The 11,794-nt window shown below is 45.6% G+C and overlaps 1 protein-coding gene across 3 annotated transcripts in view; it reads left to right on the top strand.

The window, feature by feature from the left end:
* The first annotated feature begins 223 nt into the window (after positions 1-223).
* The window catches only part of ACSL6 (acyl-CoA synthetase long chain family member 6), a 112,203-nt gene continuing 100,632 nt past the window's right edge, over positions 224-11,794 (top strand). For 2 of the 3 annotated variants that reach the window (XM_043553007.1, XM_037907001.2), the window contains exon 1: positions 226-274. In XM_043553007.1, coding sequence (XP_043408942.1) covers positions 226-274 — 49 coding nt within the window. Of the gene's footprint in view, positions 275-11,794 lie in introns of all 3 variants that reach the window. The other variant, XM_027825818.3, reaches the window with a different exon arrangement.

Here is an 11,794-nt window from a genome sequence, read left to right as displayed (position 1 = left end):
CCAGAGGAAGGGGGATTGCTAAAAATATCCTCCTATGCTGTGGGAGTAATTGACAAGCATGCTGTGCCTTGGAGCAAGCGGAGTGGTCGAGTCCCTGCTGGTGCCACTGCCTCAGTCACTGCAGTGAATGTGCTGCAGTCCTCCCCCCTCCCTCCCCCCCCCCCCCCCCCCCCCCCCACACTCAGTCTCTTCAGGCTGCCCATGCTGCAGCCAGATCCAGCAGCCATGCTCACCTTCTTCCTAGTGTCTGGTGGCTCCATCTGGCTGTTTATGGGTAAGTGCTTCTCTAGCTCTCGCCATTCCTCCTTGATGTTGCCTTTTCAATCCCTTTCTTGGCATTTATTACTATTCCCTCCCCCCTGTTCTGCATTATTTTTCATCCTCTCCTTTCTATTATAATCAGAATTAGGCTGCATGAATGTTATATCAGCAGAGGGGATGCTGTTCCGGTCCAGCAAGAGAGAAATGACAGCTCAGGACCTTTACAAATTAGGCCCTTTATGAAATAACCTCTGTGCATTTGTCTTTACTCTGTTTCAGCTACTCAGCACGTTCATATCTTCTCTCTACCCTTCCCCCCCAGCAGTACAGTAAGATTATTTCCGATACCTTTAGAGAGAAAAGAGGCAGAGAGAAACATGCAGTTAAAAGCTGAGATGGTTTAATCCATAGATGAATACTTAATATGATGCTGCATACACATAATCTGAAAACTGCAGTGAAATATTAATGCAGCTTGATAAAGTAATTATAGCTGTGTGCTCAATTGAAAAGATTACATAATTCCTCTCCTCTGATCTCGCTGACTTATTCAGCTAGGTCCATCCGATATAATTTTGTTCAGATAGGGCTTTTTTCTCCTTATTATGTGTGTATGTGTAATGGGGGTGTGTACATATCTATATAGGTATATATCTAGAGAGTAGAGAGAATATATGCCATATTGCTTTGTTTGAACAAGCAATGACTTAAAGAGTGTCAGATCAGAATTACTGCATTCGTGTAATAGGTGTTCTTCTCTTTGGTACTTAAAGGCTCAGTTTTAAATGGTTGTAATCTGCTGCATAGATTCAATATTGAGTACTCCAAATGTGAGGGGTGGAAGGGGGAGGGAAAGAAGGTGTTTCTAAGGAAAGGTAACTTCTAATATTTGTGCTTTATTTTTCTGACTAATAATATACTTTTCTCTAGACAAATACAGTCATCCATTAGGAAGAAATGCAAAAAGGGAATGGTTTTTAAATGTAGCCTCTCTCTGCAGTGTTGGGTTAGATGTTCGAGCAAAAGGCACCAGAAACAGCATAGCTTGCAGTCGTGGTTAGTGCTAATACTTACTCTGCTTCTGTGGTTTCATTTTAGGAAAGGGAATATTTTAATGCTGAAACAAGTGAGTGCCTAATATCACTAGCCTAAATTTTGCTCTCATATATATGCTGGCTACTTCCATTTAAATTGGTGAGCTTGTGTCTGTTTATACCAGGGCCCTTAACCTGTTCCCATTGAAGTCAATGAAAAAACTGGCCCAGTGCTGAATTTGGCCCAGTGGAAATTGCATTTGCGTATCTGAAGGCAGAATTTGGCACAGTGACTTCAGGTAAATATATAAGGCCATGCTAGGGCTGCACTTGTTTCATAGGCCCAAAGACTGCCTTGAGTTACACTCCTGAATTCACTGGCGTAGAACAGAATTTGGCCTGTGCAGTGAAAGCACATGCTATGCAAGCGTCTCTACCCCGTTCTCTGCATCATCTCCTGTACTAATCAGAAACTGGGGGTTGGGCTCCACCGGTTTGGGCATTTATTTTGCTCAGTGCAGGCTCGTGTCCAAATGCATTTCACTTGTGAGCCGTTCAATTTGAGCCTGTGTCCGTAGAGGCAAAAGGCTGCTGCCTGAACTCACTATGCCCTGTAATCCCCATCCTATTTTACTTTACCATGTGGAGGTTGACTTTTATCCAACATTTTGACCTCAGATGAATACATTGCCTTTGAAAGGATGAGGCAGCTTTGTTGCCCCTTCGCTGATACCACTACGGAGAAGAAGCAGAAGTGGAGATTCATAGTAATCACTAGTAAGCTCATTTGTTGAAAACGTATGTTGGAAAATAGGTATAAATGTCTGAACTGCATTGACCATAGTGGCTTAGCACTGGGGCAGCTGCACCATTGCTTGCTGTTCTGTAATTCATATACTCATTTTTCTAGCGTGGATCCACCCTCTAAGACACCACTTTCAGAAAAAGGCAGGATTAGCAGCTGTGCTGATTTACGTAAAATGCTGCCTATTACCATCCATTGCAGCCCAAAGCAAATGCTCAAATTTATTTCACTTAAGACTTCCAATCTGATAAGAATTGTCACCACAATTGGTTAGGACTAATCTGCTGAGCTACGTAGGCTTTTTAATCCATAATGTTAAACTTCTAAGAACAATTGTACGAATGAAGCAAAACTGAAGCTATTTAAAATACTGGAGAAAGTGATCCAAGAAAAAAAAGCAATGTATAACAAATGGTTCCCTATAATTAGTACAAGCTTTCCATTGTCTTAATGGCTATTCTAGCCATAGTACTCCCACTGTAAGAGAAGTATTGTAAATAGATACTTGACAATTTCCCATATTACTCCAAAATAAAATACGTGCTCATCTGAAGAGGTTTTCACTTTAATAACAGGGACAGTGGTTAGGGCTATCCTGTCAACATCTTATTCCCACATTCAGCTATAGTAGGGCTTCTGCTGATTGTTGTACACAAGGTATATGATTCTGAAAAACGCTCTGCCCCCCTCCCACTTTAAGTGGTCTCTGTTTATCCTTGTTATTCCTGCAGATGTTTCCATGTTTCAGACATGGTCTCAGTTAATAACTCAGCAGCTAAGGACATTCAGTTACCTTCCCTTTAGCCTATACTGCTATAACTTCCCCCCTTAAAGTATGATGTCTCACACACCTTTCTAAAATAGCCCATCAAAGAAAGAGGTGTGCACATAAAATCAAACTAACAGGAAGAAACACCTGTGCTGCTTGTGACCACATGGGGATCTGGTATCCAATGCTTATATGTTGAGCAATGGCTAGTTCAGGGCCTGATCTTGCAAGCCTTTACTCATGTGCGTAGTCCTTCACGGCCTCGTTGGAGTCCATTTTATATGTTCACAGTAATAGCTATATTCAGTTTCTTTCAAGCTCACCATATTCTGACGTTTGCTGGATGCTAAAACTTCATGCTAGTTCCCACTCGGGGGCGATCCATCCATTCCACCATAGAATGGTGGAAGCCCAGAAACCTTTTTGTAGTCACCAATGTTTACCCAACCAGCCCTTGTCTATTTCGCCACACAGAGTACTGGGCCCTTACCCTACCCTATAAACTGACCGTTTGGACCCCACACCCGGGCAGGTGTCCCTGCTGGTCGATTCTGTGACAAGATCTTAATACAGGGGGCTCTCTACCAACGAGATTAACAAAAACTGCTATGCCTGTCCAGTGCCAACAAGATCTTCCCGAGCTTCTCCCAGGCATAACTATCAACTCCTGAGAGTCCTGTCCCATAGGCAGGGCAGCATCTCTGATTTGCTTTTGTGTTTAAAAGGCTCGTTTAAGGTAGAGAACTCTGAGTTCTAGTGTATTTTTCCTTAAGAAAAGAAAAATTAAGTCAGAATGCATTTAATAAAAAAAAGACGATCACAGTTAAGTGAATAATAGTAACTGGGTGTATGTGTGGTGGAGCAGAAAGATGACAAGGCCTATATTGTGCTTTTTTCAGCCCCTTGTGCTGATGTCATTTACAGTTAGGCAGCAAGAAAGTGTTCAGTGCTGTACAAGACAAAAATTAAGGGCAGTACCTGACTCGGAGGAGTTCACTGTCAGAAAGACAGATGCATAAATCCAGACATTCTGAGGAAATGCTGACTCTTCCGTAACATCAAAATCATAAGTCATATTTGGGTAGTGAAAGCCTTTGTTTAATGTGGGTTAGTGTCCAGGGGCTTGTGGTGGCACTGGGTCATTCCATGCCAGTGGACAGCCTAGAAGAAGTCACAAAGATGAGAGTGGGAGAAGGAAACCAAAGGGATTGCAAGCCTGGCATCAAGGATAGAGAGAAGGGGAGCAAGGGGCCCATAAGAATTAAGATTGGTTTTGTAGGCCCAGGTGGGTTATGTAGGGCCTTGAAAGCAAGGATAAAGAATTGACATGGTCAAGATGCTAATTTTATCATTTGTGTTTTGAATGGTACTGTGAGATTTGAGGAGACCAGTAGGAAGAAAATAAATCAGTGAGAATAGCCAGAGCATGGACAAGTGTTTTGGTTGGTGGGGGAGGGGCTACCCTGCCAGAATACCTTGGGGGTGATGATCAATCATTCACCATAATTGGGCCACAACTTCCGCTAAAAAATGGTAGCACATGTACGCCCTCCATACTGGCCCAGCTTTGCGAGCCATTGCAGAATGGGGATAAGTCGATGTCCCTACCCCCTTTGAAGAATTTAGCATTGTAGTGTTATATTCTCTGCTCCTTGGGAGTCACTGAGCACAAGGACTGGGATTATGGCTAGCCCATGTGCAGGGGCACAAGATAGAGGGAATTCTTCCTGTGGCTTGTCCCTCTCTCCCAAGGCCAGCCACAAGATGTCCTAAAATATTTTTCAGTTCTTATCTGCAAAGGAGTCAGAAGGTTAATGCTGCAATTAAGCGCCATAGCACAGTCTGGAAATCTCCCTGCTTGCCAGAATAGAGTAGCTTGTGGGGTTGAGCCATAATGACTCCTTAAACCATAGTCCCCTGATTAAGAAATATTTTCTGATATACCTTCGGGATTGAAGCTTGGTGGCCACCTGACGTTGTTCAGACTAAGTGATGAAATGATACCTTGAATGATCACTTCTGTCGACAATTTTTTTTAACTTATGCTGCTTTTTAGAGAAAACTCTTGTAATTTGAAGTGGGGATGGTTCCTCAACAGTCTGCCTAGTTGGCTGCTGTGGAGCTTGGGCCCTCAGTCTCCTGGGGTTAGATTCACAAAGGGACTTGGGCATTGCCATCGTCAGCATTACAACACCTAACTCTAGGCACCTAGCATATCACTGGGATTCACAAAGCCTGAGCTAGGGGAAGTTGAGGGGAGATAGGCCTGAAGAATGGGATTCACAAAAGTCAGCTCCCCACCTAAAATAGCCAGTGGTAGCTGCCCAGAAGAGGGGAGTGTCCTAAGTCCCGCCCCAGCGCCTCTGTGAGGGAGTTTGACTGGAATTTGGAGGGTGGTGCCTGCCTCTGTTTGGAATTCTCAGCTGTGTAATCCTCTCCTGGAGTTAGGCATCTAAGGCATTTCTTGCAACAATCCAATGGGGTGGGGGCAGGACCTCCCTTATCACTTTTAGCCCCATTGCTAGGGTACTCACCTGGCTTTTGGGAGACCCTCCATTCAAGTTCCCCCCTCTGCTGGATGGTAGGGGATATGAACAGATCTCTGCCATTTCACAGGTGAGTGTCCAAACCACAGAGTTAATGGAGGAACACCTTCAACAGGCGAGATTGAGGGAGCCCCGGATCAGAATATCCCTTAGCCCTGTTCAAATCTTTTCTCCCTCTCAGGCAGAGCAGGCACTTGAACTGGGGATCCCCCACATCCCAGGTGAGTACTCTAACCTTTGGGCTAAAAGTTGCAAGGGAGGTCATCGCCCTCCCCTGTATGGGTATTTTGTGTGGAGATAGGCATACTCCGAGCTTCCCTAATGGATCAGGCCCTGCTGGTGAGTTAGGCAAAGAAACACCTATCTTCCATCAGTTTGTGAATCACACTGTGGCTTAGGCATCCAGAGAGCTCAAGTGAGGCAGCCCAGAGGCTAAAACTTAGGCACATAGGGAACTCTCACTGCAAAAACTTAGGTGCCAAGTGAGGTTAGGCACCGACAGCATTCGGTAGCAGCTGAGCAGGGGTTTTGTGAATACCAGTGGTGTCTAAATCAAAGATATAGCCTATTGAAGTGGCAGTTAGGTGCCTAAACTATTTGTGAATCTACCCCTGGGATCCTCAACAGCCTGCAGGGTGATTGGTGATTTCTGCACACAGGGTAGTGTATCTGCTTCTGTTGTAAGAGGGGAAGAATTGCTCATGCATGAGATTCCACCCCAAGACAAGGAAGAACAAGAAACCTGAACATGAGGTGGATGCTTTCAGAGACACCAGCACTGGAAAAGAGGTACAGTTTGCCCCATAACTGTGATACCACCTTTTTTGCTGGCACTCTTCACTTTGGAACAAGCCTCACGTGAGCCATCGCCCGCACACTGAACTAATAACTTGCTCTACTCTTAGCAAACTTCTCCCATCCCAACCACCCTGCATGAAACTTCCTGCAGTTTCTGGAGCCAGGTGGAGAATGGTAATTCTGTCTGGCAGAGGATTCTGATATTTCACAACTTGGTGGTGTTCTGATTCAGCATAAACAGCCCCCGCCCCATCCTCCTCCCGCCCCCAATTTCAAAATTCTCCATGAAAGGGAATGGAGCCTTGTTCTGGGACACCATGCTTTCCCTGGCTCCAGGCAAGCCTGCGTGGTGGGATGCTGAGGAGCTGGAGTCTGTAAGCCTGGGCCACTGAGGAGCCGTGAGCTCGGGAATCAGGACTTCCTGGACTTCCAGGCTCTTGGCTCCCTATCATCCTACAAAACAGACCGCTGCTGGAAATATGGAGCCACACTGGCTCACCTGTTTTGGGACTGTCCCAAGATACAATCCTTTTGGCTTGAAGTAGGCAGCAGGATTAAAATGATAATGGATACCTCCTTAAAAACTACTTCCCAGAACTGTGTTTTGGGATCTATCCCATCATTTGGGAAACTCTCCAACTCACGGAAAGCTTGGTCCTCTAGAGCAGAGCTTGTAGCCAAACAACTCATATTGCTTAGATGGAATAGGAGATAGAAGCTGGGCTCAGCTTGGCTGACCTAGAGAACAGGTGAGACAGGGTGGGTGAGGTAATATGTTTGTGGGACCAACTTCTGTGGGTGAGAGAGAGACAAGTTTTCGAGCTAACTCAGAGCTCTTCTTCAGGTTTTGAAAATGTACTCAGAGAACAAGTAACATTTCCCAGAAGAGGGACCTCAAACAAATTTGAAAAGATTTGGTGTAACTTTTTAGAAACCTTTGATTAACTCCGTCCCACTCCTTTACTTTTTTGTTCTCTTTGTTCTTTTTGCTGTTCTCTCCTTCTTTGGGGGGGAGGGGCGAATGTTTAAAAAAAACTTAAGATTATGATTTAGAGAAATACAAAACAAAACCCTTAATGCTATTTGCCTGTACTCCAATATTCTCTCCTATCAGGTGCGGGGCTTATGCCACAAGTCCTCTCTTGGCACTGCAGGACAAACAGTAATGACAATCAGGACCGGATTAACCTTTTGTGGGCCCAACACCAAACTTATTTGTGGGCCCCCATGAGGCATTGGAGCATGGCGTGGGGGAGGTCAGTCCCCGGAGCGAGGGGCCGGCCAGAGGCAATAGGGCATGGTACGGCGGGGGCAGCTCCACTTCACCCAGCCTAGGGCAAGGGCAATGTTTACAAACCAGCAATTGCCAGACACGCACTGGCCCACCCGGCTCTGTGCTGCCAGCATGCCCCTTCCCTCAGGGGTGGGCCCATGCCATGCCACACAGCCTCCCCGTCCAACACCCCCTGACATCCTATACCAGTGCCCCTGAGACCTGCTATGCCCAGCGCCCCTCCAGACCTCTCACCACAAATGCACAGTGCCCTGCACTCCACCACCCTGACCAGTGCGCCCCTCATACCCCCACAACTGCCCAACAGCCCACACAAAACAATCCACTCCCTAGCACCCCAACACACACAGATCTCCACTACTACCCACTACCCAGTGCCCTTCCCCACAGCCCCACCACCACAGCTACACAGCACTCCACACAGACCCCCCACTGGCCCAGCAGACCCCCTCACTGCCTAGTATCCCCAAACATACAAAATTCCCCCACTGCCCAGCACTGCCCCCACCCTCTCACACTGTTTTATATCCTCCTTGGACATATTCAGGAATTGCTCCTGTATCATCAAATCCCGCATTCCTCCAAAGTTAGTTACAGCCCGTCCGTTGAGCCATTTATCAAACAGATCTGTCATCTAGTTTACATAAGCCACATTGCTTAGTCCAGGTCCTCTCTTAAGGGCTCTAAATTTTACTCTGTAAGTTTCAGGTGTAACTTGAAATTGTTTTAAAACCAAATTCTTGAATTTATTATAGTCAGAAGCCTCCTCAATAGGCATCTTATTGAATATGTCCAGAGCTCTTCCAGTCAATTTTGCGACCAACGTGGTCATCTTGTGAGCTTCAGGAATTTGATGGAGTGTGCACAGTCTCTCAAAGGTGAGAAAATATTCAGCAATATCACTGGATTCATCATACTGTGGACATAGTTGCTCCCATTTGTGGATTGTTGGGGAAGGATTGTTAGGGTTATTTGGTATATTCTGCTGAGCCTTTGCCTTCTCCATCTCCAGTGCATGCTTCTTCTCTTTTTCCTTTGCCTCCATTTCTCTCCTGTGGGCAGCCTCCATTTCTTTTTCTTTTGCTTCCATTCCTCTCCTTTGGGCAGCCTCCCTTTCCTTTTCTTTGGCTGCCATTTCTTTTTCTTTTGCCTCCATTTCCATCTGTCTGAGTTCTACCCATCTTTCATGTACCTTTTGTTTTTCCTCAGCTTCAAATCTGGCTAATTCCAGCTTCTGTTGAACAGTGCAGTCTGTCATCCTAAGCTCTCTGTTTTTAACTAGCTTTACACCCAAGAGTTAGAAAGAAAACAAAACAAACAAAAAAAACTGGCTTGTAAAATTTTGCTGTGCTGTAACCTGATACCTTTTTCTCTGATAGCTGTTCTCAGCCTACAGAAAAATCCTTTTGTTATGCCTGCTCCTCTGTCTCCCAGGCAGAGAGACAGAATCTACAGCTGCAATCACCTTTTACAAAACCTTTTAAAATCCTTCTGTGCTTCTGGTTCAAAATAATCTCTGATTCAAAATGATCTCCGGTTCAAAATGATCCCACCGCTCTGCCACCATGTCAAGGTTCCTTCCCCACTCTGAACTCTAGGTACAGACGTGGGAACCTGCCTGAAAGACCCCCTAAACTTATTCTTACCAGCTTAGGTTAAAAACTTTACCAAAATGCAAACTTTGCCTTGTCCTTGAACTGTATGCTGCCACCACCAGGCGTTTAAACAAAGAACAGGGAAAGAGCCCACTTGGAGACGTCTTCCCCCAAAATATCTCACCAAGCCCTACACCCACTTTCCTGGGGAAGGCTTGATAAGAATCTTCACCAATTTGTACAGGTGAACACACACCCAAACCCTTGGATCTTAGGAACAATGAAAAATCAATTAGGTTCCTAAAAGAAGAATTTTAATTAAAGAAAAGGTAAAAGAATCACCTCTGTAAAATCAGGATGGTAAATACCTTACAGGGTAATCAGATTCAAAACATAAAGAATCCTTCTAGGCAAAAACCTTAAGTTACAGAAAAACACAATAACAGGAATATACGTTCCATCCAGCACAGCTCCTCTGCACCCTGGCACTGACAGGCAGGTGGCTGGCCACTAGTCAAGAGGAGTGAGCAGGAGCCGGTGAGTGGAGCCAGGGGGCAGAGAGAAGCCCTGTAGAGAGGAGTGAGTGGTGGGGGCGGAGAGGGGATGGAGAGGAGCCAGTGACTCAGGGTGCAGTGCAAGTGGAGCAGGCTTGGCTGGGGCCCCTTTTGAGTGTGGGCCCGGTGCCATGGCACCACTATAAACCCGCTACTGATGACAATTGCACTTGTTTTACTTCAGGTAGCAAAGATAACTGTAGAATGGATACCGGATAGGGGCAGAGGTCTTGGGTAAAGTTGCTCCATTTTTTATATAGTTATCATTCACAGTAAAACCACATTTCAGACGTTGATGTGTGAGCAAGCAATTTACAACATCTTCACGAGAAATGGCTACATCAAACAATTCATCAGAAAAACCTCATTTAGTTGGGAAACTTAAAACACACATAAACATTCTCTTAGATATTTTCTCTGTTACAGGTGATGTGTGGAGGTCAAATGGGGTCATAGTTTTTAAGGCCACAAGGGACAATAGGTCATCTAGTCTGATCTTCTGTGTCTCACAGGCAATTAAATTTCACCCAGTCACCCCTGGATTAAGTCCAATAACCAGGGCCTCTCAGAGGATTCAGGGAGCCTGGGGTCTTCGGCGGTGGGGGTCCTTCCACTCCAGGTCTTCAGGGCACTTCGCCGAAGACATGGAGTGGAAGGACCCCCGCCACCGAATTGCCGCCGAAGACCAAGAGCGGAAGAAGCAGTGCAGCGCAAGTGGAGTGGGCTTGGCTGGGGCCCCTTTTGAGTGTGGGCCCGGTGCCATGGCACCACTATAAACCTGCTACTGATGACAATTGCACTTGTTTTACTTCAGGTAGCAAAGATAACTGTAGAATGGATACCGGATAGGGGCAGAGGTCTTGGGTAAAGTTGCTCCATTTTTTATATAGTCATCATTCACAGTAAAACCACATTTCAGACGTTGATGTGTGAGCAAGCAATTTACAACATCTTTACGAGAAATGGCTACATCAAACAATTCATCAGAAAAACCTCATTTAGTTGGGAAACTTAAAACACACATAAACATTCTCTTAGATATTTTCCCTGTTACAGGTGATGTGTGGAGGTCAAATGGGGTCATAGTTTTTAAGGCCACAAGGGACAATAGGTCATCTAGTCTGATCTTCTGTGTCTCACAGGCAATTAAATTTCACCCAGTCACCCCTGGATTAAGTCCAATAACAGGGCCTCCCAGAGGATTCAGGGGGCCTGGGGTCTTCGGCGGTGGGGGTCCTTCCACTCCAGGTCTTCGGGGCACTTCGCCGAAGACATGGAGTGGAAGGACCCCCGCCACCGAATTGCCGCCGAAGACCAAGAGCGGAAGAAGCGGTGGCGGGTCCTTCACTCCGGGTGTGTTCGGCGGCACTGAAGGACCCCCCGCAGCCGAAGTGCTGCCGAAGACTCCCGTGGGGACCCCTGAAAATGCTTGTGGGGGCCCCAGCAGGACCCGGGGTCTGGGGCAAATTGCCCCACTTGCCCCCCTCCCTGGGCGGCCCTGCCAATAACATATGTTTGATGAAATCATACCCTCCAGAAAGGCTTCCAGTCTAGATCTGAAGATACCAAGAGAAAGAGAACCCAATACTTGGTAGTTTGTTCCAATGCCGAATCACCATCACTGTTAAAAAAAAAATGTGTCTAATTTTGAATTTTAATTTGTGTGGATTGAGCTTCTTGCTATCGGTTCTAGTTATTTCTGGATTAGCCTCCTAAAGCACTTAAGCGCTTTAGAAAAATTGACTCCTAATGAATAAAAATGTAATAAACCTAGGTTGCTCATGGACCATCTATAGTCCGATATGTATAGAAATTATTGGGTAACTTGGAGTAAGGATTGCTTTTGGGTTAATTAGATGGTTCTTCATGGAAAATTTGGAAAGCAGAAAAAAGGGTTAATATCACTGTATGCCTCACTTGCTCTAGATTATTTAACCGTCTCTGTATGTAAGCCATTGATCTGAATGAATTCTCTCCAGCCGTCTATTGACCTGCGGAAAAAGACCGCATAAGCAGACAGTATTTGCATAAACACACCTAATCTGCCTACAGTGATCAATTGGCATATCTGCTTTAGCAAGGTGATCAAGTTTGGTTGTTTTGGGCTAAAATTCTCTTAAGTCGTGGATGCCGGGGTA

This window comes from Chelonia mydas, chromosome 8 (genome assembly GCF_015237465.2).
Source record: "Chelonia mydas isolate rCheMyd1 chromosome 8, rCheMyd1.pri.v2, whole genome shotgun sequence".
Lineage (NCBI taxonomy): Eukaryota > Metazoa > Chordata > Testudines > Cheloniidae > Chelonia > Chelonia mydas.
This window is presented reverse-complemented; position numbering and strand designations above follow the sequence as displayed.